Source organism: Theropithecus gelada, chromosome 19, assembly GCF_003255815.1.
Source record: "Theropithecus gelada isolate Dixy chromosome 19, Tgel_1.0, whole genome shotgun sequence".
NCBI lineage: Eukaryota > Metazoa > Chordata > Mammalia > Primates > Cercopithecidae > Theropithecus > Theropithecus gelada.
In genome coordinates this window covers 20,626,310-20,650,512 of record NC_037687.1, presented here as the reverse complement: position 1 = coordinate 20,650,512, position 24,203 = coordinate 20,626,310, and the positions used below count along the sequence as shown (strand labels likewise).

General features: G+C 42.4%; 1 protein-coding gene across 1 annotated transcript in view; it reads right to left on the bottom strand.

Moving 5' to 3' along the window:
* LOC112612815 (zinc finger protein 208-like) overlaps window positions 1–24,203 on the bottom strand; it is a 152,964-nt gene that overhangs the window by 73,829 nt on the left and 54,932 nt on the right. The window contains 1 exon segment of the mRNA XM_025367745.1: window positions 22,818–22,829. Coding sequence (XP_025223530.1) covers window positions 22,818–22,829 — 12 coding nt within the window.

Sequence of the window (24,203 nt, the reverse complement as noted above, 5' to 3'; positions counted from 1 at the left end):
TGTTATAAGTTTTTGTGTTTTGTTTTTGGAGACAAGGTCTCACTCTGGTGCCCAGGCTGGAGTGCAGCGGCACAATCATAGCTCATTATTTGGTTGTAACAGTTCTTTAAAAAATATTTTTGACAGCCAGGTGTGGTGACTCATGCCTGCAATCCCAGCACTTTGGGAGGCTGAGGCGGGTGGATCACCTGAGGTCAGGTGTTCAAGACCACCCTGGGCAACACGGTGAAACCCTGCCTCTACTAAAAATACAAAAATTATCTGGGCGTGGTGGCACATGCTAGTAATCCCAGCTACTCAGGAGGCTGAGGCAGGAGAATCACTTGAACCTGGAAGGCCAAGGTTGCAGTGAGCTGAGTTAGTGCCATTGCACTCCAGCCTGGGCAACAAGAGAAAAACTTTGTCTCAAAAACAACAAATAAAAATTTTAAAAAATATATTTTTGAGGCCGGGCATGGCGGCTCATGCCTGTAATCTCAGCACTTTGGGAGGCCGAGGTAGGCTGATCACAAGGTGAAGAGTTCAAGACCAGCCTGGCCAACATAGTGAAACACCTCCACTAAAAATACAAAAATTAGCCGGGCATGGTGGCACATGCCTGTAGTCCTAGCTACTTGGGAGGCTGAGACAGGAGAATCGCTTGAACCTGGGAGGCAGAGGTTGCGGTGAGCTGAGATCGCACAACTGCACTCTAGTCTGAGCAACAGAGCGAGATTCCGTATCAAAAACAAGAATTTTTTTTTTGCCTGGGCTTGATGGCTCACACCTGTTATTCAAACACTTTGGGAGCCAGGCCAAGGTGAAATGATCGCTTAAACCCAGGAGTTTAAGATCAGTCTGGGCAACATTTTTTTATTATTATTATACATTAAGTTGTAGGGTACATGTGCACAATGTGCAGGTTTGTTACAAGAGCATACATGTGCCTGTTGGTGTGCTGCACCCATTAACTTGTTGTTTACATTAGGTATATCTCCTAATGCTATCCGTTCCCCCTCCCCCAACCTACGACAGGTTGCGGTGTGTGATGTTCCCCTTCCTGTGTCCAAGTGTTCTCGTTGTTCAATTTCCACCTATGAGCGAGAACATGTGGTGTTTGGTTTTCTGTCCTTGCGCTAGTTTGATCAGAATGATGGTTTCCAGCTTCATCCATGTCCCTACAAAGGACATGAACTCTCCTTTTTTATGGCTGCATAGTATTCCGTGGTGTATATGTGCCACATTTTCTTAATCCAGTCTATCATTGATGGGCATTTGGGTTAGTTCCAAGTCTTTGCTATTGTGAATAGTGCCTCAATAAATATACATGTGCATGTGTCTTTATAGCAGCATGATTTGTAATCCTTTGGGTATATACCCAGTAACGGGATTGCTGGGTCAAATGGTATTTCTAGTTCTAGATCCTTGAGGAATCCACACTATTTTCCACAATGGTTGAACTAGTTTAGAGTCCCACCAACAGTGTAAAAGTGTTTCTATTTCTCCACATCCTCTCCAGCACCTGTTGTTTCCTGACTTTTTAATGATTGCTATTCTAACTGGTGTGAGATGGTATCTCATTGTGGTTTTGATTTGCTTTTCTCTAATGGCAAGTGATGATGAGCATTTTTTCATGTGTCTGTTGGCTGCATAAATGTCTTCTTTTGAGAAGTGTCTGTTCATATCCTTTGCCCACCTTTTGATAGCGTTGTTTGTTTTTTTCTTGTAAATTTGTTTAAGTTCTTTGTAGATTCTATATATTAGCCCATTGTCAGATGGGTAGATTGCAAAAATTTTCTCCCATTCTGTAGGTTGCCTGTTCACTCTGATGGTAGTTTCTTTTGATGTGCAGAAGCTATTTAATTTGATTAGATCCCATTTGTCAATTTTGGCTTTTGTTTCCATTGCTTTTGGTGTTTTAGACATGAAGTCCTTGCCCATGCCTATGTCCTGAATGGTATTGCCTAGGTATTCTAGGGTTTTTATGGTTTTAGGTCTAACATTTAAGTCTTTAAGTCTTTAATGCATCTTGAATTAATTTTTGTATCAGGTGTAAGGAAGGGATCCAGTTTCAGCTTTCTACATATGGCTAGCCAGTTTTCCCAGCACCATTTATTAAATAGGGAATCCTTTCCCCATTTCTTGTTTCTGTCAGGTTTATCAAAGATCAGATGGTTGTAGATGTGTGGTATTATTTCTGAGGGCTCTGTTCTGTTCCATTGGTCTATATCTCTGTTTTGGTACCAGTACCATGCTGTTTTGGTTACCGTAGCCTTGTAGTATAGTTTGAAGTCAGGTAGTGTGATGCCTCCAGCTTTGGTTTTTTTTTGCTTAGGATTGTCTTGGCAATGTGGGCTTTTTTTTTGCTCTATATGAACTTTAAAGTATTTTTTCCAATTCTGTGAAGAAAGTCATTGGTAGCTTGATGTGGATGGCATTGAATCTATAAATTACCTTGGGCAGTATGGCCATTTTCACAATATTGATTCTTCCTATCCAGGAACATGGAATATTCTTCCATTTGTTTGTGTCCTCTTTTATTTCATTGAGCTGTGGTTTGTAGTTCTCCTTGATGAGGTCCTTCACATCCTTTGTAAGTTGGATTCCTAGGTATTTTATTCTTTTTGAAGCAATTGTGAACGGGAGTTCACTCATGATTTGACTCTCTGTTTGTCTGTTATTGGTGTATAGGAATGCTTGTGATTTTTGCACATTGATTTTGTGATATCCTGAGACTTTGTTGAAGTTTCTTATCAGCTTAAGGAGATTTTGGGCTGAGATGATGGGATTTTCTAGATATACAATCATGTCATCTGCAAACAGGGACAATTTGACTTCCTCTTTTCCAAATTGAATACCTTTTTTTTATTTCTCCTGGCTGATTGCCCTGGCCAGAACTTCCAACACTATGTTAAAAAGGAGTGGTGAGAGAGGGCATCCCTGTCTTGTGCCAGTTTTCAAAGGGAATGATTTCAGTTTTTGCCCATTCAGTATGATATTTGCTGTGCGTTTGTCATAAGTAGCTCTTATTATTTTGAGATACATCCCATCAATACTGAATTTATTGAGAGTTTTTAGCATGAAGGGCTGTTGAATTTTGCCAAAGGCCTTTTCTGCATCTATTGAGATAATCATGTGGTTTTTGTCTTTGATTCTGTTTACATGATGGATTATGTTTATTGATTTGCATATGTTGAACCAGCCTTGCATCCCAGGGATGAAGTCTGCTTGATCATGGTAGATTAGCTTTTTGATGTGCTCCTGAATTTGGTTTGCCAGTATTTTATTGAGGATTTTTGCATCAATGTTCATCAGGGATATTGGTCTAAAATTCTCTTTTTTTGTTGTGTCTCTGCCAGGCTTGGGTATCAGGACGATGTTGGCCTCATAAAATGAGTTAGGGAGGATTCTCTCTTTTTCTATTGATTGAAATAGTTTCAGAAAGAATGGTACTATCTCCCCCTTGTACCTCTGGTAGAATTCGGCTGTGAATCTCTCTGGTCCTGGACATTTTTTGGTGGTAGGCTATTAATTATTGCCTAAATTTCAGAGCCTGTTATTTGTCTATTCAGGGATTCACCTTCTTCTTGATTTAGTCTTGGAAGGGTGTATGTGTCCAGGAATTTATCCATTTCTTCTAGATTTTCTAGTTTATTTGCATAGAGGTGTTTATAGTATTCTCTGATGGTAGTTTGTATTTCTGTGGGATCAGTGGTGATAACCCCTTTATCATTTTTTATTGCGCTATTTGATTCTTCTCTCTTTTCTTCATTAGTCTTACTAGCGTTCTATCAATTTTGTTGATCTTTTCAAAAAAACAGCTCCTGGATTCATTGATTTTTGAAGATTTTTTTTTGTGTCTCTACCTCCTTGAGTTCTGCTCTGATCTTAGTTATTTCTTGCCTTCTGCTAGCTTTTGAATGTGTTTGTTCTTGCTTCTCTAGTTCTTTTAATTGTGATGTTAGGGTGTCAATATTAGATCTTTCCTGATTTCTCTTCTGGGCATTTTAGTGCTATAAATTTCCCTCTACATACTGCTTTACATATGTCCCAGAGATTCTGGTATGTTGTGTCTTTGTTCTCATTGGTTTCAAAGAACATCTTTATTTCTGCCTTCATTTCATTATGTACCCAGTAGTCGTTCAGGAGCAGGTTGTTCAGTTTCCATGTAGTTGAGCAGTTTTGAGTGAGTTTCTTAATCCTGGGTTCTAGTTTGATTGCACTGTGGTCTGAGAGATGGTTTGTTATAATTTCTGTTCTTTTACTTTCGCTGAGGAGTGCTTTACTTCCAACTTTGTGGTCAATTTTGGAATAAGTGCGATCTGGTGCTGAGAAGAATGTATATTCTGTTGATTTGGGGTGGAGAGTTCTGTAGATGTCTATTAGGTCCACATCGTGCAGAGCTGAGATCAATTCCTGGATATCCTTGTTACCTTTCTGTCTCGTTGATCTGTCTAATGTTGATAGTGGGCTGGTAAAGTGTGCCATTATTATTGTGTGGGAGTAGTCTAAGTCTCTTTGTAGGTCTCTAAGGACTTGCTTTATGAATCCGGGTGCTCCTGTATTGGGTGCATATATATTTAGGATAGTTAACTCCTCTTGTTGAATTGATCCCTTAACCATTATGTAATGGCCTTCTTTGTCTCTTTTGATCTTTGATGGTTTAAAGTCTGTTTTATCAGAGACTAGGATTGCAACGCCTGCTTTTTTTTGTTTTCCATTTGCTTGGTAGATCTTCCTCCATCCCTTTATTTTGAGCCTATGTGTGTCTCTGCACGTGAGATGGGTCTCCTGAATACAGCACACTGATAGGTCTTGACTCTTTATCCAATTTGACACTCTGTGTCTTTTAATTTAGCATTTAGCCCATTTACAATTAAGGTTAAATTGTTATGTGTAAATTTGATCCTGTCATTATGATGTTAGCTGGTTATTTTGCTCATTAGTTGATGCAGTTTCTTCCTAGCATCGATGGTCTTTACAATTTGGCATGTTTTTGCAGTGGCTGGTACCAGTTGTTCCTTTCCATGTTTAGTGTTTCCTCTAGGAGCTCTTGTAAGGCAGGCCTGGTGATGACAAAATCTCTCAGCATTTGCTTGTCTGTAAAGGATTTTATTCTCCTTCACTTATGAAGCTTAGTTTGGCTGGATATGAAATTCTGGGTTGAAAATTCTTTTCATTAAGAATGTTGAATATTGGCCCCTACTCTCTTCTGGCTTGTGGAGTTTCTGCCAAGAGATCCGCTGTTAGTCTGATGGGCTTCCCTTTGTGGGTAACCCAACCTTTCTCTCTGGCTGCCCTAACATTTTTTCCTTCATTTCAACTTTGAGGAATCTGACAATTATATGTCTTGGAGTTGCTCTTCTCGAGGAGCATCTTTGTGGTGTTCTCTGTATTTCCTGAATGTGAATGTTGGTCTGCCTTTCTAGGTTGGGGAAGTTCTCCTGGATAATATCCTGAAGAGTGTTTTCCAACTTGGTTCCATTCTCCCCGTCACTTTTGGGTAATCAATCAGTCATAGATTTGGTCTTTTCACATAGTCCCATATTTATTGGAGGCTCTGTTTGTTTCTTTTTACTCTTTTTTCTCTAAACTTCTCTTCTTGCTTCATTTCATTCATTTGATCTTCAATCACTGATACTCTTTCTTCCAGTTGATCAAATTGGCTACTGAAGCTTGTGCATGCATCATGTAGTTCTCGTGCCATGGTTTTCAGCTCCATCAGGTCATTTAAGGACTTCTCTACACTGGTTATTCTAGTTAGACATTCGTCTAATCTTTTTTCAAGATTTTTAGCTTTTTTGAGATGGGTTCAAACATCCTCCTTTAGCTCGGAGAAGTTTGATCGTCTGAAGTCTTCTCTCAACTTGTCAAAGTCATTCTCTGTCCAGCTTTGTTCCATTGCTGGCGAGGAGCTGCATTCCTTTGGAGGAGAAGAGGCGCTCTGATTTTTAGAATTTTCAACTTTTCTGCTCTGGTTTCTCCCCATTGTTGTGGTTTTATCTACCTTTGGTTTTTGATGACAGTGATGTACAGATGGGGTTTTGGTGTGGATGTCCTTTCTGTTTGTTAGTTTTCCTTCTAACAGTTAGGACCCTCAGCTGCAGATCTGTTGGAGTTTGCTGGAGGTCCACTCCAGACCTTGTTTGCCTGGGTATCACCAGTGGAGGCTCCAGAACAGCAAATATGGCAGAACAGCAAATATTGTTGCCTGATTGTTCCTCTGGAAGCTTTGTCTCAGAGGGGCACCTAGCCGTGTGAGTTGTCAGTTGGTCCCTACTGAGAGGTGCCTCCCAGTTAGGTTACTCAGGGGTCAGGGACCCGCATGAGGATGCAATCTGTCCATTCTCAGATCTCAAACTCCGTGGTGGGAGAACCACTACTCTCTTCAAAGCTGTCAGACAGGGACATTTAAGTCTGCAGAAGTTTCTGCTGCCTTTTGTTTAGCTGTGCCCTGCCCCCAGAGGTGGAGTCTACAGAGTCAGGCAGACCTCCTTGAACTGTGGTGGGTTCCAACGAGTTTAAGCTTCCTGGCCGCTTTGTTTACCTACTCAAGCCTCAGCAATGGCAGGCGCCCCTCCTCCAGCCTTGCTGCCACCTTGCAGTTCCATCTTAGACTGCTGTGCTAGCAATGAGTGAGGCTCCGTGGGCGTGGGACCCTCCGAGCCAGGTGCGGGATATAATCTCCTGGTGTGCCATTTGCTAAGACCATTGGAAAAGTGCAATATTAGGGTGGGAGTGACCCGACTTTCCAGGTGCCATCTGTCACAGCTTTCCTTGGCTAGGAAAAGGAATTCCCTGACCCCTTGTGTTTCCTGGGTGAGGCGATGCCTTGCCCTGCTTCAGCTCTTGCTCGGTGGTCTGCACCCACTGTTCTGCACCCACTGTCTGACAAGCTCCAGTGATATGAACCCGGGACCTCAGTTGGAAATGCAGAAATCACCCGTCTTCTGTGTCACTTACTCTGGAAGCTGTAGACTGGAGCTGTTCCTCTTCAGCCTTCTTGGAACCCCATCCAGTCTGGGCAACATTTTAAGCCTCAGTCTCTACAAAAACAAATTTTAAATTGGCCAGGTGTGATGTTGCATGTCTATAGTGCCAGCTACTCAAGAGGCTGAGGTGGAAAGATCACTTGAGCCTAAGAGATTGAGGCTGCAGTAATCCATGATTCAGCCACTGCACTCTAGTCTGGGTGACAGAGTGAGACCTCTGTGTGTGTGTGTGTGTATTATATATAATTTATTATAAGGCTGGGTGCAGTGGTTCATGCCTATAATCCCAGCACTTTGGGAGGCCAAGGTGGGAGGATCACCTAAGGCTGGGAGTTCGAGACCAGCCTGAGCAACATGGAGAAACCATGTTGAGCTAATTAAATTAAGAAAACTAAAAATACAAAAAAAATTAGCCAGGCGTGGTGGCGCATGCCTGTAATCCTAGCTACTCTGGAGGCTGAGGCAGGAGAATCACTTGAACCTGGGAGACAGAGGTTTCAGTGAGCCGAGATTGTGCCATTGCACTCCAGCCTGGGTGACAGAGTAAGAATCCGTCTCAAAAAAAAAGAAAAAAAATTTATTATAAAAAACAATGTGTATGTTAAAAAAATTTCAAGCACAGAAAAAAATGAAAGACCATGGGGGTGGGGGCATGTGAAGAAAGGTGAGTGTGGGCTGGGCGCAGTGGCTCACACCTGTAATTCCAGTACTTTGGGAGGCCGAGGTGGGCGGAAATCGCCTGAGGTCAGGAGTTCGAGACCACCCTGGCCAATATGGTGAAATCCCATCTCTACTAAAAATACAAAAATTAGCTCGGCGTGGTGGTAGGCACCTGTAATCTCAGCTACTTGGGAGGCTGAGGCAGGAGAATTGCTTGAACCCAGGAGGTGGAGGTTGCAGTGAGCCGAGGTCGCACCATGCACTTCAGCCTAGGCAACAAGAGCGAAACTCCGTCTCAAAAAAAAAGAAAAAAGAAAGAAAGAAATGTGCGTGTGGCTCCTGAAACTCAGTGAGACTTCGTTTTCTATTTTGAAAAAATGCTCATCCACACAGGAACCATAACCTAACTCATGCCAATTCTCTCTCTCTCTCTCTTTTTGATTTTATTTTTTTTGTTGAGACAGGGTCTGACTGTGTAGCCCAGGCTGGGGTGCAGTGGTGCAGTCTCAGCTCACTGCAACCTCTGCCTCCTGGGTTCAAGCGATTCTCTCACCTCAGCCTCCAAAGCAGCTGGGACTACAGCCGCCCACCGTCATGCCCGACAAATTGTTGTACTCTATGATAGAGATGGGGTTTCACCATGTTAGCCAGTCTGGTCTCAAACTCCTGACCTCAAGTTATCTGCCTGCCTCAGCCTCCCATAGTGCTGGGATTTACAGGCGTGAGCCACCACTCCCAGTCACATGCCAATTCTTACACTAAGCCTGCTGACATACCACTATTTACCCATTTTTAAAGAAAATTGAGGCTGGGTGCGGTGGCTCATGCCTATAATCCCAGCACTTTGGGAGGCTTAGGTGGGCATATCACCTGAGGTCAGGAGTTTGAGCTCAGCCTGGCCAACATGGTGAAACCCTGTCTCTACTAAAAACACAAAATTAGCCGGGCTTGGTGGCCCGTGCCCGTAACCCCAGCTACTCAGGAGGCTGAGGCAGGAGAGTCACTTAAATCCAGGAGGCGGAGGTTGCAGTGAGCCGAGATGGTGCCACTACACTCCAGCCCACACAACAAGAGTGAAACTCTGACTCAAAAAAAAAAAAAAAGAAAGAAAGAAAGAAAAGAAAAATTGAAATATTTCACCTAAAAAAAAACATGGAGGAGAAAAAGAGGATTTGACATTTAAAGCCTTTATTTCCTTTATAAAACCATAGCCCCTTGTTATTTGATCTGTCCAAAGGTGTCTGACAGCACTAATACACTTAAGGAATCAATTGGGAAAAATGGGCCTCTTGGGTGACAAGGAGTTACAATGGTACCTAAACCCAATCTGTTCTCAGCTTTACATGGTGTCCCCCTCAAGAAGTGGTGTTCACCATATGAACCGTATTCACCGGATGAGGCCAGGGGAAAGCATGTTTAGGACAACACAATCATGAGGCTGCGAATCAAACTGGGGGCAGGAAACATGCAAGAGGCTTCCATGGCCAAGACACTGATATCACTTAAAACTTCAGGGTGAAGGACATCTTTTCCCATTTGGCTCAGAGGAACTAACAGACATCAGGATTGGAATTTGTTTGTTTTTTCAGAATTTCTAAGACATGAAGGACTCTCCAAACACTCCAAAGGGCATTTAACTTTACATGAGGCTAATTGGCCAGGTGTGGTGTTGCATGCCTATAGTCCCCGCTACTTGAGAGGCTGAGGTGGAAAGATCACTTGAGCCTAAGAGGTTGAGGCTGCAGTAACCCATAATTCAGCCACTTCATTCCCAGCCTGGGTGACAGAGTGAGATGTACGTGTGTGTGTATGTGTATGTGTGTCTGCTCTGGAGAGGGATGGCTGAGCAGCAGCCACCAGCTATAATAGCTGTGAACTCCCCTCTTTTAGGGTCACGCCACCTCCACACACCCCTTCTTATTTCACAGGCTTTGTCTCTGAGGTCTACCTGGGATATTGCCTTTCTCCCATCTCATTAGCTCTCCAAGAGAGCCCAGCGTGCTCTAAAACCTACCATAGAATGGCAAGTTGTAGACCGTCCTCCATTCTCCCAGCACAGTGGGACTTCTGGAGAGTGCCGCCCAATTCCCTTACCTCAACTCACCTGACAAGCTCAAGTGCCTTGGCAGTGAGATGTTCAGTGACCTAACAGGTCCAGCATGCCCAGGGCTTAGCCCCACAGTCTAGCATCTCTCCTCCACCTGGCCTTCCCTCCAGCCGTTTTTTTTCTTTTTCTCTTCTCTTTTCTTTCCTTTCCTTTCCTTCCCTCCAGTCTTTTTTCTTTTTCTTTTCCTTTCTGTTCCGTTCCTTTCTTTTCTTTCATTTTCTTTTCTTTTTCTTTCTTTTCTTTTCTTCTCTTTCTCTCTCTCTCTTTCTCTCTCTCTATGGCACGATCTCACTGCAAGCTCCGCCTCCCGGGTTCACGCCATTCTGCTGCCTCAGCCTCTCCAGCAACTGGGACTGCAGGCACCTGCCACCACGCCCGGCTAATTTTTTTGTATTTTTAGTAGAGAGGGGGTTTCACTGTGTTAACCAGGATGGTCTCGATCTCCTGACCTCGTGATTCGCCCACCTTGGCCTCCCAAAATGCTGGGATTACAGGTGTGAGCCACTGCGCCCGGCTTTCTCTCTTTCTTTCTTTTTTTTTTTTTTTTGAGACGGAGCCTCGCTCTGTCGCCCAGGCTGGAGTGCAGTGGCCCGATCTCAGCTCACTGCAAGCTCCGCCTCCCAGGTTCACGCCATTTTCCTGCCTCAGCCTCCCAAGTAGCTGGGACTACAGGCGCCCGCCGTCACGCCTGGCTAATTTTTTGCATTTTTAGTAGAGACGGGGTTTCAACATGTTAGCCAGGATGGTCTCGATCTCCTGACCTCGTGATCCGCCCACCTCGGCCTCCCAAACTGCTGGGATTACAGGCGTGAGCCACCGCACCCGGCCTCTCTTTCTTTCTTAGATATAGGCTCGCTCTGTTGCCCAGGTTGGAGTGCAGTGGCACGATCTTGGCTCACTACAACTCTGCCTCCAGGGTTCAAGCGATTCTCCTGCCTCAGCATCCCAAGTAGCTGGGATTACAGGCTCCTACCACCATGCCCAGCTAATTTTTGTATTTTTAGTAGAGATGGGGTTTCACTCTGTTGGCCAGGCTGGTATCGTACTCCTGACCTTGTGATCAGCCCACCTTGGCATCCCAAAGTGCTGGGATTACAGGCATGAGGCACCACGCCTAGCCTTAGCCTTTTTTCTTCTGTCACCAATGACAGGTGACATTCACCTGTGCCACACTCTCATGAGCCTAGGAAGTGGTGTGGGTAAACTCCAGCTGAGTCCCTGTGACTCCACACTCTTACTTCCCACTCAAGTGGCATTATAAGCATAACCTTAAATATGATCTAATTTATACATATTTCTCTCTTAGCAACATTTCTGATAACAGCCCTCACAATCAAATCAGACTGGGTTACAAAACGCACGGGTGAGGCTGGAGCAGCAGTTTATAAAAACCTACTTTATTCTAATGTGATATGAAAATATGATGGATTGAAAACAAGAAAATGTTATTAATCAGCTGTAGGGATGCTCCACTTGCTAGCTCATGGCCACTCCCTTTAAAACAAGATATCTGGGCAGACCATATTCATAGATAGCAGAAGCCCCAGTCAGACACAGCTCCCTCAGGCTCACAGGGTGGCAACCTCCTTCTCCATGTTAGGGCTCTGACAGCAGGCAAGAGAAGGAGCACAGGCAGGTGGGGAGAGAGAGCAGCCTGGGCCTATAGGGATCCCCAACTACCCACAGAGCTAGTCTCTATCTGAGGGGCTGTGTGGCCAGGACCAGGTAGGAAACTGGGCTCAACAGAGTGGTGACAACCACTCCTCTATCTTTAACATTCCCCCAGGATTCACGATTCAGCCCTGGTTCTCCCCAGGCCCCAAACCCACTCTACCCTCAGTGTGTGTTAGGGAGGTCTGGTTAAGACAGGGAGAATAATACATTCAGATTGTAGCCTCCAAGGTATTCCCATCTAGGGTGCAGGGAGTAGGGAGGCAAGTCAGAGCCTGTGGTGGTGCCTTTTTGCTGGGTCTGAGGGCAGTCAGGTCAGGCCTAGGCACATGGATGTCTGGGAGACCACCACGGCTGACTCCCTCCCCGTCACCCAGAGTTACAACCAGGCCAGGCCAATCACAATTAAACTCACTGCAGTTCTCGTCCTGCCACAAAATTAAAGTGTACCCAAACCCCTAGCCCTACCACAGGTCTCTGACCTTCCATCCCAGAATACAAGGAGGCCCTCCATCTTTTTTACCTAAAGCCTGAACTTCAAACCAGGTTGGGCCTGTGGGTAGTGGCAGCAAAAGCCGCAGCCATAGTATGAAGCATACAAATAACCTGAGAAATCCCAGTGCTGGGATTACAGGTGCGAGTCACTGCGCCCGGCTCATAAATGTGACTTTTAAATGTTGACGTTTATATTTGCTTTTTCTGCATTTTGTAGAAATAGTGTTTTCTAGCATCTATGTCTCTGTAAAATAAAAGACAAGAGAGCATGTAATCAGGATTAGTTGAGAATGCAAATTAACAAAATAATGTTGACAGAGATTATCTATTTGTGGTCTACCAGGGCATAAAAATCTCAAAAAACATGATCAGTAGAAAATGTGTATGTGCCTAAATATTAGAGAATGTTGCTTGTGTTAAAAACTCTGCCTTTCATGCATTTAAGAGAGATAAAGTTAAAGGGCAGAGCCCTTCCCTGATCCTTATCAGGACAGCTGAAGTATAAATGATATATTTCTATTTTCTCTCAAATTCCATATTGGACACAGTTACTCTGTTTCTAATCTATATGTCACAGTGATGCACAGAGACACTAACATAAAAGAAATTGCAAGCTTTAAAAAAGGTGTTGGCAGGTGTAGTGGCTCATGCCTGTAATCCCAGCACTTTGGGAGGCCGAGGCAGGCAGGTCACGAGGTCAGGAGTTTGAGACCAGCCTGACCAACATGGAGAAACCCCGTCTCTACTAAAAATACAAAAATTAGCTGGTGTGATGGTGCACGCCTGTAATCCCAGTTACTCAGGAGGCTGAGGCAGGAGAATCACTTGAACCCGGGAGGCGGAGGTTGCAGTGAGCCGAGATCGCACCACTGCACTCTAGCCTGGGCGACAGAGCAGGACTGCATCTCAAAAAAAAGAAAAAAAAGTGTTATATTTTGCACGTGTGTGTGTGTGTGTGTGTGTATTTTTAGAAAGCTCTGTCATCTTGGCCAGAGTTTAGTGTCACAATCATTGCTCAATCCAACCTCAAATTTCTTAGCTCTCAGCCTCCTTAGTAACTGGGACTACAGGTACACACCTCCACACTGGCTAGTTTAAAAATTTTTTTTTGTAGAGATGGTGTCTCATTATGTTGCCCAGGCGGGACTCAAACTCCTGTCCTCAAGTGATCCTCCCACCTTTACCTACCAAAATGCATGAATTACAGACATGAGCCACAGTACCTGACCCCTATATGACCTTTAATTTTTTTTATTCTGTTTTCCCATGTTTGTAACATGTTCCATATTATAGTGTTTCTATGGTAGATGTGGCAGATTCACCAAATAAAAATACAGAAGGCTCAGTTACATTTAAATTTGGAATAAACAGCAAATAACTTTTTAGTATAGCTATGCAATATTTACATATTGGTGTATAATACATGTAAACAATTATTGGAATATATTTATACAAATGACAACTTATAATTCACCTTAAATTCAAATTGAACCAAGTGTATTATATTTTCTTTTTCTTTTTTATTTTTTTTTTGAGACAGAGTCTTGCTCTGTTGGCCAGGCTGGAGTGCAGTGGTGTGATCTTGGCTCACTGCAACCTCCACCTCCCGGGTTCAAGTGATCCTTGTGCCTCAGCCTCCCGAGTAGCTGGGACTACAGGCATGTGCCACCACGCCTGGCTAATTTTTTGTATTTTTAGTAGAGACGGGGTTTCACCGTGTTAACCAGGATGGTCTTGATCCATGACCTCATGATCTGCCCGCCCTGGCCTCCCAAAGTGCTGAGTGAGCCACCGTGCCTGGCTTATATTTTATTTTTCCACCCTCTTGATGGGAACCATTGTTCTTTTCTCCAGACTCAGCATCAGTGACCTGAAAAGCTTCATTAGAGAGAAAAAAGTTTGATAATCAGCAGATATACTTTTTTGCAGTATGTGGTAGTCATTAGAGAGTGTGTGGCATAAATTAAAGTGTGTGATCTGGATGCCTTATGATGAGAAAATAAAAAATAGAATTCTTACCTATGCTGTTTTATCTAATTGTATTATCTCTTTCTGGGATATGACTTACAATATATGCAGTATAGGCTGGGCTTGGTGGCTCACACCTGTAATCCCAGCACTTTGGGAGGCTGAGATGGGCGGATCACAAGGTCAGAAGTTCAAGACCAGCCTGGCCAACATGATGAAACCCTGTTTCTACGAAAACTATAAAAAATTAGCTTGATGTGGTGGCTTGCACCTGTAATCCTAGCTACTTGGGAGGCTGAGGCAGGAGAATCGGTTAAACCTGGGAGGAGGTGGTTGCAGTGAGCCGAGATCACGCCACTGTACTCCAGCCTGGGCAACAGAGTGAGGCTCCATCTCAAAACAAAATAAAACAAAACAAAACACTAATATATGCAGTATATTAGTAAAGTGATTAGTGATTTCTAAATAATTACTAAGTAGTTATTTATAAAATAATATTCTGTGTTCGAGTAAAGCAGAAATTGAAAGGAGAAAAACCTGAGTTCCTCCCTGTACTGGGTTGACTCACTCCAAGGGCCTGCTAGGGCTAAGATAATGTTATCTGCAAAGCCAGGCAGAGCCCAGAAGGAATGGACTCCAGGAACAGGGATGAGAATAACAAGTTCTTTTCAGCTTCCCTCTCTTGAGACTCCTTACAAGACCAGCATTTCTTTGCTCTGCTCTCGTTAACTATTTCTGTAAGTTTATAAAGATTTTGTAAGTTCCTATTTTCTATCGGTGCAACACTGCGAAGGTCACAAGACATACCTGAGCAAACCTAAGATGGTGACCATCTGCTGAGAGTCTGCTGACCAGCCCAGCAGAGGTCACTAGACATGTTTGAGTCACATATCTTTCACTGTTTGATTAACTGCCTGTGTTCTGCTTCTGTAAGCACGCTAAGCCCGCCCTCTGAGTTTCATGCCACTGCATGCTTAAAAGCCAAGCTTCGTCTTTGTTCGGGGCTCAGCCTTTTTGATGTGAATCCACTGAGCCAGTGGCCACTTTAATGAAATTCTCTTGTCTCACCCATTGGTCTTTCCATTCTCCTGAATCCCACAACACAACTATTGCTTTTCTTTTTCTTTTTTTTTTTTGAGACAGAGTCTCACTCTGTCACCCAGGCTGGAGTGCAGTGGCACGATCTTGGCTCACTGCAACCTCTGCCTCCCAGGTTCCAACAATTCTCCTGCCTTGGTCTCCCAAGTAGCTAGGACTACAGGCATGCACTACTATGCCTAATTTTTTTTTTTTTTTTTTTGAGACAGAGTCTCACTTTGTCACCCAGGCTGCAGTACCGTGGTGCAATCTCGGCTCACTGCAACCTTCCCCTCCTGGGTTCAAGCATTTCTCTGCCTCAGCCTCCCGAGTAGCTGGGATTACGGGCACCCGCCACCACACCTGGCTAATTTTTGTATTTTTGGTAGAGACAGAGTTTCACCATGTTGGCCAGGCTGGTTGCGAACTCCTGACCTCAAGTGATCTGCCTGCCTTGGCCTCCCAAAGTTCTGGGATTACAGGCATGAGCCACCATGCCCAGCCTTTTCTTATTTTTAGTAGAGACAGGGTTTCACCATTTTTGCCAGTCTGGTCTTGAACTCCTGACCTTAGGTGATCTGCCCACCTAAGGGGTTTATGTGTCTTGAGCAAGGCAGTGAGAAAAATAGCTTAGAGCAGTCTCAGCTGTTTGAGTTCTGCACAATTTATCAAGCCTAGAGAGATGAGACTATGAGACTTCAATCTTACCCCACATCTGTGCACAGGGGCAATTGTTTAAAGACATTTTGTTTCTGACCAGCTGCCTCAACCATTCTTTCTTTTTTCATAAAATATATAAAAACAAAGAAATATATATAGCCAATCAATACCCAATCAATTTACCAATAATTTTAATGTCAGTTCTTGGTAAACAACTTAGAAACTGCCTTTGCATTGTTTCAAAAAAGACCGGCTTGTAATGGCTAATAATTGGAATATATATTCAGGGCTACTTAAATGTGTTATTTGGTGGCCATCCTTAATATCTGAACTTAAATAGATTATTTTCAAATTAGATTCTGACCTTTTTTATTATTTTAGGTTAAGTGGGGTCTGGCCTGGAATACTCTCCTAGATGAAAATAGCCCAACAATGAGCCACCTTCTCAGCAGATGAGATGAAATTAAAGCTCTTCAACTCCTCAAGGCCCAGAGACTATCACAAAAGAGGTGGGCATGTAAGATTGTAAGAACTGATTTTGAGAGATAAAATAAGTTCTGTTTTTCTGTAAATTAATCATTAATGTCAAAAGCACACTGATGTAAGACCAGAATAGGGGCCCCAGTGTTAGATTAACAAGGTTTTCTTGAAGCATTAACCAACTCCTTAATAAAGGCTTATAGAAGTTATATCTTATGGTCAAGATCAGATTTTTATAGATTGTTCATAACATTTTGAAAAACAAATTTAATTGGCTTTATGCTGTTTTATTGGAGATTATCGTTTGGAAAATTAAGTCTTCTCTCCCAAAGAATGAAGGTTTTTTTTCCTTTTTTGTTTTTGAAATCTTTATCACTTTGGTCAAATTAATGACTTATTTTACAATGACCTATGACATCAAGTGTTTTAAACCTTTGATATTTGACTGAGATTCTTTCTGTGGAACAAAGTTCCATCAAACTTTCCAAAATCAAATTATAAATTATGTATTTTTCTTACCTAATTAATCCTTTAAAATATTATGTCCCTAACATTTAAAAATGACATAATTTTGCTTATTTCTTTTCTTTTCTTTTTTTTTTTTTTTTGAGATGGAGTTCCACTCTTGTTGCCCAGGCTGGAGTGCAATGGCGTGATCTCTGGCTCACCACAACCTCCGCCTCCTGGGTTCAAGCAATTCTCCTGCCTCAGCCTCCTGAGCAGCTGGGATTACAGGCATGTGCCACCATGCCCGGCTAATTTTGTATTTTTAGTACAGATGGCATTTCTCCATGTTGATCAAGGTGGTCTTGAACTCCTAACCTCAGGTGATCCACCAGCCTCGGCCTCCCAAAGTGCTGGGATTACAGGCAGCCACTGCACCCAGCTTTATTTCTTATAAAAATTATACAGAGAGCATTGTTGAATATGAAATGTTGTTTGTTTTTTTTTTTGGGCTGTGTTTGTATAAATATATTATTGATAATTGTTCCAAAATCATGGGAAACTCCTATAATTCTTATATGACTCAGTGTACATTATTAGCAGTAATTATAATTATGTTAAATTATTGCCACAGAGGTAACAAATTTCCTTGTCAATTGTGTCTTTGCCTTTGGTTGCCTTAAGACTTTTTGTCATTAACAGACAATTGTTGTATTGTTTTGGTCCTCTTTAGAAGGTGGTTTTATACTCAGCTATAAAACTCTAACAGGTGTTCTTGAATGCAAGTTTCTAATAACTTTGGAGATTGTGACATCAGAGTAGAGGAAAAAAATGCAGAACTCATGGAGAGCTGAAGTGTTCATGAATATGAAGCAGAACAAGGATTAAGTGTATGCACTGAACTAATAGAAGACTGAAGTAATCTTTTTTCTTTTTTTGAGTGGGGGTCTCACTCTGTCCCCCAGGGTGGAGTCCAGTGGTGTGATCTTGGCTGAATTACAGATGCATGCCACCACGCCCAGCTAATTTTTGTCTTTTTAGTAGAGATGGGATTTCACCATGTTGGTCAGGCTGGTTTCAAACTCCTGACCTCATGATCTGCCTGCCTCGGCCTCCCAAAGTGTTGGGATTACAGGCATGAGCCACCGTGACCAGCCTGTATTTTTGACTTTTTACTTAAAATGTTGCTGATCCTTTCTTTTGTTTTCTGAGTCAAGGAAACCTACCTTTTGATCTATTTACAGCTTTTAACAAGTTAGTATACTCCTGTGAACAAAATTTAAAGCATATTTGATTCTCTCTACTTGATTTCTCTAGAATTTGGAAACTATTTGTGAGTATTCTTAACTTGTGGCAATACATTTATTTGCATAAGTGCAATAAGAATCTTTTTTTTGTTGTTTGTTGTGTTATTTATTTATTTTTTGAGACAGAGTCTCACTCTGTCACTAGGCTAGAGTATGGTGGCACGATCTTGGCTTGCTGCAACCTCTGCCTCCCAGGTTCAGGTGATCCTCCTGCCTTGGCCTCCCAGGTAGCTGGGACTGCAGGCGAGTGCCACCACGCCCAGCTAATTTTTTATATTTTTAGCAGAGATGGGGTTTCCCCATGTTGGCCACTATGGTCTTGATCTCTTGACCTCATGATTCGCCTATCTTGACCTCCCAAAGTGCTGCGATTACAGGCATGAGCCACCATGCCCTGCCAAGAATCTGGTTTTTATAAGTAACAGGACACAATTGGAGAAACTGGTTATTTTAGTAACACTTTGACTGGAATGATGTTCTTTTTTTAAGGAATCAAACTTGATTTATGGAGCCAATTAAAAGCCCCTTGGGAAAACCGGATTCAAATCTCGTCTACATAGTCCCTGTACTATGATATTTTTACTTACCACAGGTCAGGATTTCTGTAAGTAAAGAAGATAACTTTCTGACAAACTTAGGAGCCCCAGGTTTATCTTGGAACCTTAAGGGGAGAGAAATTCACCCAACTCAAGTATTTGATGGTACAAATCCATGACTGGGTTTGGCTTTTAAAAAGTCTTATCTGAGATTCCTTCTATGGAACAAAGTTCCATCAAAGCCAAACCTCAGGGAATTCATATTGAAGAAAAATTGTGCAAATGTAATAAATTTGGAAAAACACTTTTTCAAAAACGACAGCTTAGAAAACAACAGAGACTTCATACTGGAGTATATTTTTGCAGATGCAACAAATGTAAAAAAAATTTAATCCATAATTAAGTCCATGCAAATATCAGAATTTATGGTAGAAGTATGTAAGGCACTGACATTTCAGATAATCTAAATCAGAGTGCTGAGTATAGGAAATCTAAAACTAAAGTTGGCAGAGATATTATTTGTATGTAACTTTCAGAGAATCAGAAGTTTTTTGCTGAGTTATAATTACATTCCAAGTATATTTCTTGAAAAATATTACAGATTTTTTGAAAAGTGAATAATGATATCATTCAACTCTGAAATTATTTCCTGCTGTTTCTTCATTCCTATTGGAGTCACATGTGAAAGCATGGGATCAGTTGTTGCTGCATCAAAGATATGAGAGATTCTTTTTGTTTTGTTTTTTTAAGATGGAGTTTCACTCTTTTGCCCAGGCAGGAGTGCAGTGGCATGATCTTGGCTCACTACCATCACTTCCAGTTTCAGGTGATTCTCCTGCCTCAGCCTACTGAGTAGTTGGGATTACAGGTGCCTGCCACCACACCCAGCTAATTTTTGTATTTTTAGTAAAGACGGGGTTTCACCATGTTGGCCAGGCTGGTCTCAAACTCCTGACGTCATCATCTGCCTGCTTCAATCTCCCAAAGTGTTGGGATTACAGGTGTGAGCCACCATGCCTGGCAAGGCATTCTTTTTTATTAGGTGGGCACTATTTATTACCTTTTCTATAGAAAAGTAAAGACATTAAAATGTAAGATGCATAACAAAAATCTAAGTGGAGAGGCTCTTATAACCTATAATATTGAGTGATGCATGAGGTAGGTATTCAGAGTAATCTGCATTATCATGAGAAGAAAACATGTTTATTTAAAATTAAATGAGTAATATATTATTGTACTAATTGTACTTTTTTTTTTTTTTTTGAGACAGAGTTTTGATCTTGTTGCCCAGGCTGGAGTGCATTGGCACAATCTCTGGCTCACTGCAACCTCTGCCTCCCAGGTTCAAGTGATTCTCATGCCTCAGCCTCCTGAGTAGCTGAGATTACAGGCATGTGCCACCACACCTGGCTAATTTTGAATTTTTAGTAGAAACAGGGTTTTTCCATGTTGGTCAGGCTGGTCTCGAACTGCCAACCTCAGGTGATCTGCCCACTTTGGCCTCCCAAAGTACTGGGATTATAGGCGTGAGCCACTGAGCCTGGTCTAATTATACTTTTATATAATAAAATGCAGTACATTTATAAATTTTAGATTATGTGTGAAGTTAATAGTTTAATTCAACATTTTTAACATGTTAAATACTATTGTGCATTCAATGAAGTGTTTTTTTTTGGTTTTTTTTTTTGAGACGGAGTCTCGCTTTGTTGCCCAGGCTGGAGTGCAGTGGCCGGATCTCAGCTCACCGCAAGCTCCACCTCCCGGGTTCACGCCATTCTCCTGCCTCAGCCTCCCGAGTAGCTGGGACTACAGGCGCCCACCACCTCGCCTGGCTAGTTTTTTTTTTTTTTTTTTGTATTTTTTAGTAGAGACGGGGTTTCACCATGTTAGCCAGGCTGGTCTCAATCTCCTGACCTCATGATCCGCCCGTCTCGGCCTCCCAAAGTGCTGGGATTACAGGCTTGAGCCACCACACCCGGCCACAATGAAGTGTTATTATGCCACAAACTTTAACCTGTTTCACCTTACTCAAGGATATAGGTAAAAGATGGTAACAATATACTGTTTAGTAAGATAATAGATTAACATCTCTAGTGATTTTTTTTTTCGTCAGTGGCTTTCAACTGCAAATAAGTTAAAGAATATTGTTTCTGTAGGTTAAAATTTTATTCTGTTTTTAATCGGTTAAATTTATTTTAATTTTGGTGGCTGTATTAGTATTATTTATGCAATATATGGCATATTTTAATACAGGAATACAATATATAATAATATCATCAGCGTTAAGTGAGGCATCCTTCACCTGTAGCATTTATCCTACATTTTACAATCCAATTCTACACTTTTTTTAAAAAAATTTTTAAATGTACAATTAAATTGTTATTTGCTACAGGGTTATTTTTATGGTCATAATAAAAATTATATATGAGTATAAATAAAATTCATTGTTAAATTCTTAATACATTTTTCAAATTTCTTATATGTTTTTCTTTGAACATGTGGCCTGTCTGCCTGCAAACACATACAGACTTTTAGTTTTGATTTACATAGAGTTAAATATTTATTAATCTAAAGACAAACCTTAGGTGTAAGAAAATTATGGAATGTGTCGGGAGTTCGAGATAAGCCGGACCAATGTGGATTAACCCCGTCTCTACTAAAAATACAAAATTAGCCAGGCATGGTGGCATATGCCTGTAATCCCAACTACTCAGGAGGCTGAGCCAGGAGAATCACTTGAGCGTGGAAAGTGGAGGGGGAGGTTGCAGTGAGCCGAGATCGCACCATTGCACTCCAGCCTGGGTGGCAAGAGCGAAACTCTGACTTAAAAAAAAAAAAAAAAAAAAAAAAAAAGGCCGGGCGCGGTGGCTCAAACCTGTAATCCCAGCACTTTGGGAGGCCGAGACGGGCGGATCACGAGGTCAGGAGATCGAAACCATCCTGGCTAACACAGTGAAACCCCGTCTCTACTAAAAATACGAAAAAAAACTTAGCCGGGCGAGGTGGCAGGCGCCTGTAGGAGGCTGAGGCAGGAGAATGGCGTAAACCCGGGAGGCGGAGCTTGCAGTGAGCTGAGATCTGGCCACTGCACTCCAGCCTGGGTGACAGAGCGAGACTCCGTCTCAAAAAAAAAAAAAAAAAAAGAACGACAGAACATTACTGAAAGTAATCAGAGACAATGCAAATAAATTTTAAAAATTGTATGCTTATGGATTTGAAGAATGAATATAAAATATCTATGCTTCCTAGAGCAGCCTACAAATTAAGTGTTATTTTTATGAAACTGTCAATTACCTTTTTTTTAATTGGACAGAGTCTTGCACTGTTGCCTAAGCAGGAGTGCAGTGGTACAATCTCGGCTCACTGCAACCTCCACCTCCCAGGTTCAAGTGATTCTCCTACCTCGGCCTCCCATGTAGCTGGGATTACAGTTGCCCACCATCACATCTGGCTAATTTTTGTATTTTTAGTAGAGATGGGGTTTTGCTGTGTTGACCAGGTTGGTTTTGAACCCCTGGCCTCAAATGATCCACTGCCTCAGCCTCCCACCACCCTTTGTTGGCGTTACAGGCATGAGCCACCACACCCGGCCTAACCCTGTATTATTTCTGGTAACAATGCACAGCAACAGGATTTCTTGAATTTAGCTTGGATCTTAATTCATAAATGAAAATTGAATGCCATTAAAAGGTGTTTAGTACACTTGCACCAGAAACAAGAGCAAGGTAGGCCATGGAGGGGCCTCACAAAGGCTGTCTCATGCAGGGGTGGGAAAGTAGAGTTATCAGGGAACTGGGACTATTTCTTTATGATCATGATGGTTGGAAGCAAAAATGTGGGGCTTTTCCCTATTGAATAAAATGTAAAATAATGCATGTTGGTGCATTATTTTACGTGGTTGGGAATAATATAACATTTGCAGGCTCATAAGAACTGCCTGACAAAAGCATGTAAACAACAGTGATTGCTCCTATGGCCCTGTGATTCAGCAGGCTTATAGAGCAGTTAAGATGATAGCAGATGTCAGCCAGGCGTGGTGGCTCACGCCTGTAATCCCAGTTGCCCACCACCATGCCCAGCTAATTTTTGTATTTTTAGTAGAGATGGGGTTTCACCATGTTGGCCAGGCTGGCCTTGAACCCCTGACCTTGTGATCCACCTGCCTTGGCCTCCCAAAGTGTTGAGATTAAAGGCATGAGCCAGCACGCCTGGCTCAAGACGTTCTCTTATAATAGATGTATTTTTTATTTTTGTAAAATTAAAAACATAAATTTTAGATTTCTTATTTATCTTTTTTTATTTTTTTTGAGATGGAGTCTTGCTCTGTCACCTGGGCCGAAGTTGAAGTGCAGTGGCATGATCTCAGCTCACTGCAAACTCCACCTCCCAGGTTCAAGCAATTCTCTGCCTCAGCCTCCTCAGTAGCTAGGATTACCGACACCCACCTCCATGCCTAATTTTTGTGTTTTTAGTAGGGACAGGATTTAACATCTTGGCCAGGTTGGTCTTGAGATCTCGTGATCTTCCCACCTTGGCCTTCCAAAGTGGTGGGATTACATGTGTGAGCCACCATGCCTGGGCTCCATTTTATTTCTTCTTCAGTCACTTTTTGCCACATACCTTTCTGGAAAAATAATAATTTTATCTAATTTTTAAAATTTAATGACATAAAATTGTTTAAAACAATATCATGTTTAAATCTTTTTTTTTTTTTTTTTTTTTTTGGAGATGGAGTGTCGCTCTGTTGCCAGGCTGGAGTGCAATGGCATGATCTTGGCTCACCACAACGTCCACCTGCCAGGTTCAAGCGATACTCCTGCCTCAGCCCCTCTAATAGCTGGGATTACAGGCGCCCACCACCACATCCAGCTAATTTTTGTATTTTTAGTAGAGATGGGGTTTCACCAGGTGGGTCAGGCTGCTCTTGAACACCTGACCTCAGGTGATCCTCCCGCCTTGGCCTCTCAAAGTTCTGGGATTACAGGCGTAAGCCACCCTGCCTGGCCTCTATTTTCTAAGGCTACCAAATGGTTGGCATATCGTGTGTGCTCAACACACATTTATGTTAAATGAATGAGTACATATTCTTTGTAAACTGAAACTCTGCAAATCAAGGGTAAAAATATATTAAAATTTTTTAGTTTCTAAATTTGTGACTATTATAATTACTTTTAAATTCCCACGTGAGGATGGAACATGAAATCTGACTTTAGGATAGCACAATTTAAGAGGAAAAGGCAGAAATAAAAAGAAAAAGAAAAGAATAAAAATTTGATTAGGTTAGATATGCAAGTTCTTCCGCATATTATTTTTTACACATTTTTTTTCTTAAGAAAATAATTTTTTTTCAGCTAGGCAGGGTGGCTCATGCCTGTAATCCCAACAATTTGGGAGGCAGAGGCGGGGTGATCACAAGGTCAGGAGTTCGAGACCAGCCTGGCCAATATGGTGAAACCCCATCTCTACTAAAAATACAAAAATTAGCCAGGTGTGGTGGTGGGCGGCGGTAGCCCCAGTTACCTGGGAGGCTGAAGCAGGAGAATCACTTGAACCCGGGAAGCAGAGTTTGCAGTGAGCCTAGACTGTGCCACTGCACTCCAGCCTGGGTGACAGAGGGGGACTCCGTCTCATTAAAAAAAAAAAAAAGAAATAATTGTTTCCTCTGCTGGTTTAGAGTGAGGTTGGGGTTGGGGGAGCCTGGGCTCCTCTGTCCTCCCGGAGGTGGCAGTGGCTGATGTCTGCTCAGGCTTGAGGGGCGCTGCCATGCTCTGGGCCTGAGGCTGCCTGGCCCAGCCCCTCCTAACTCCCTGGACTCTTCCACGGTGTC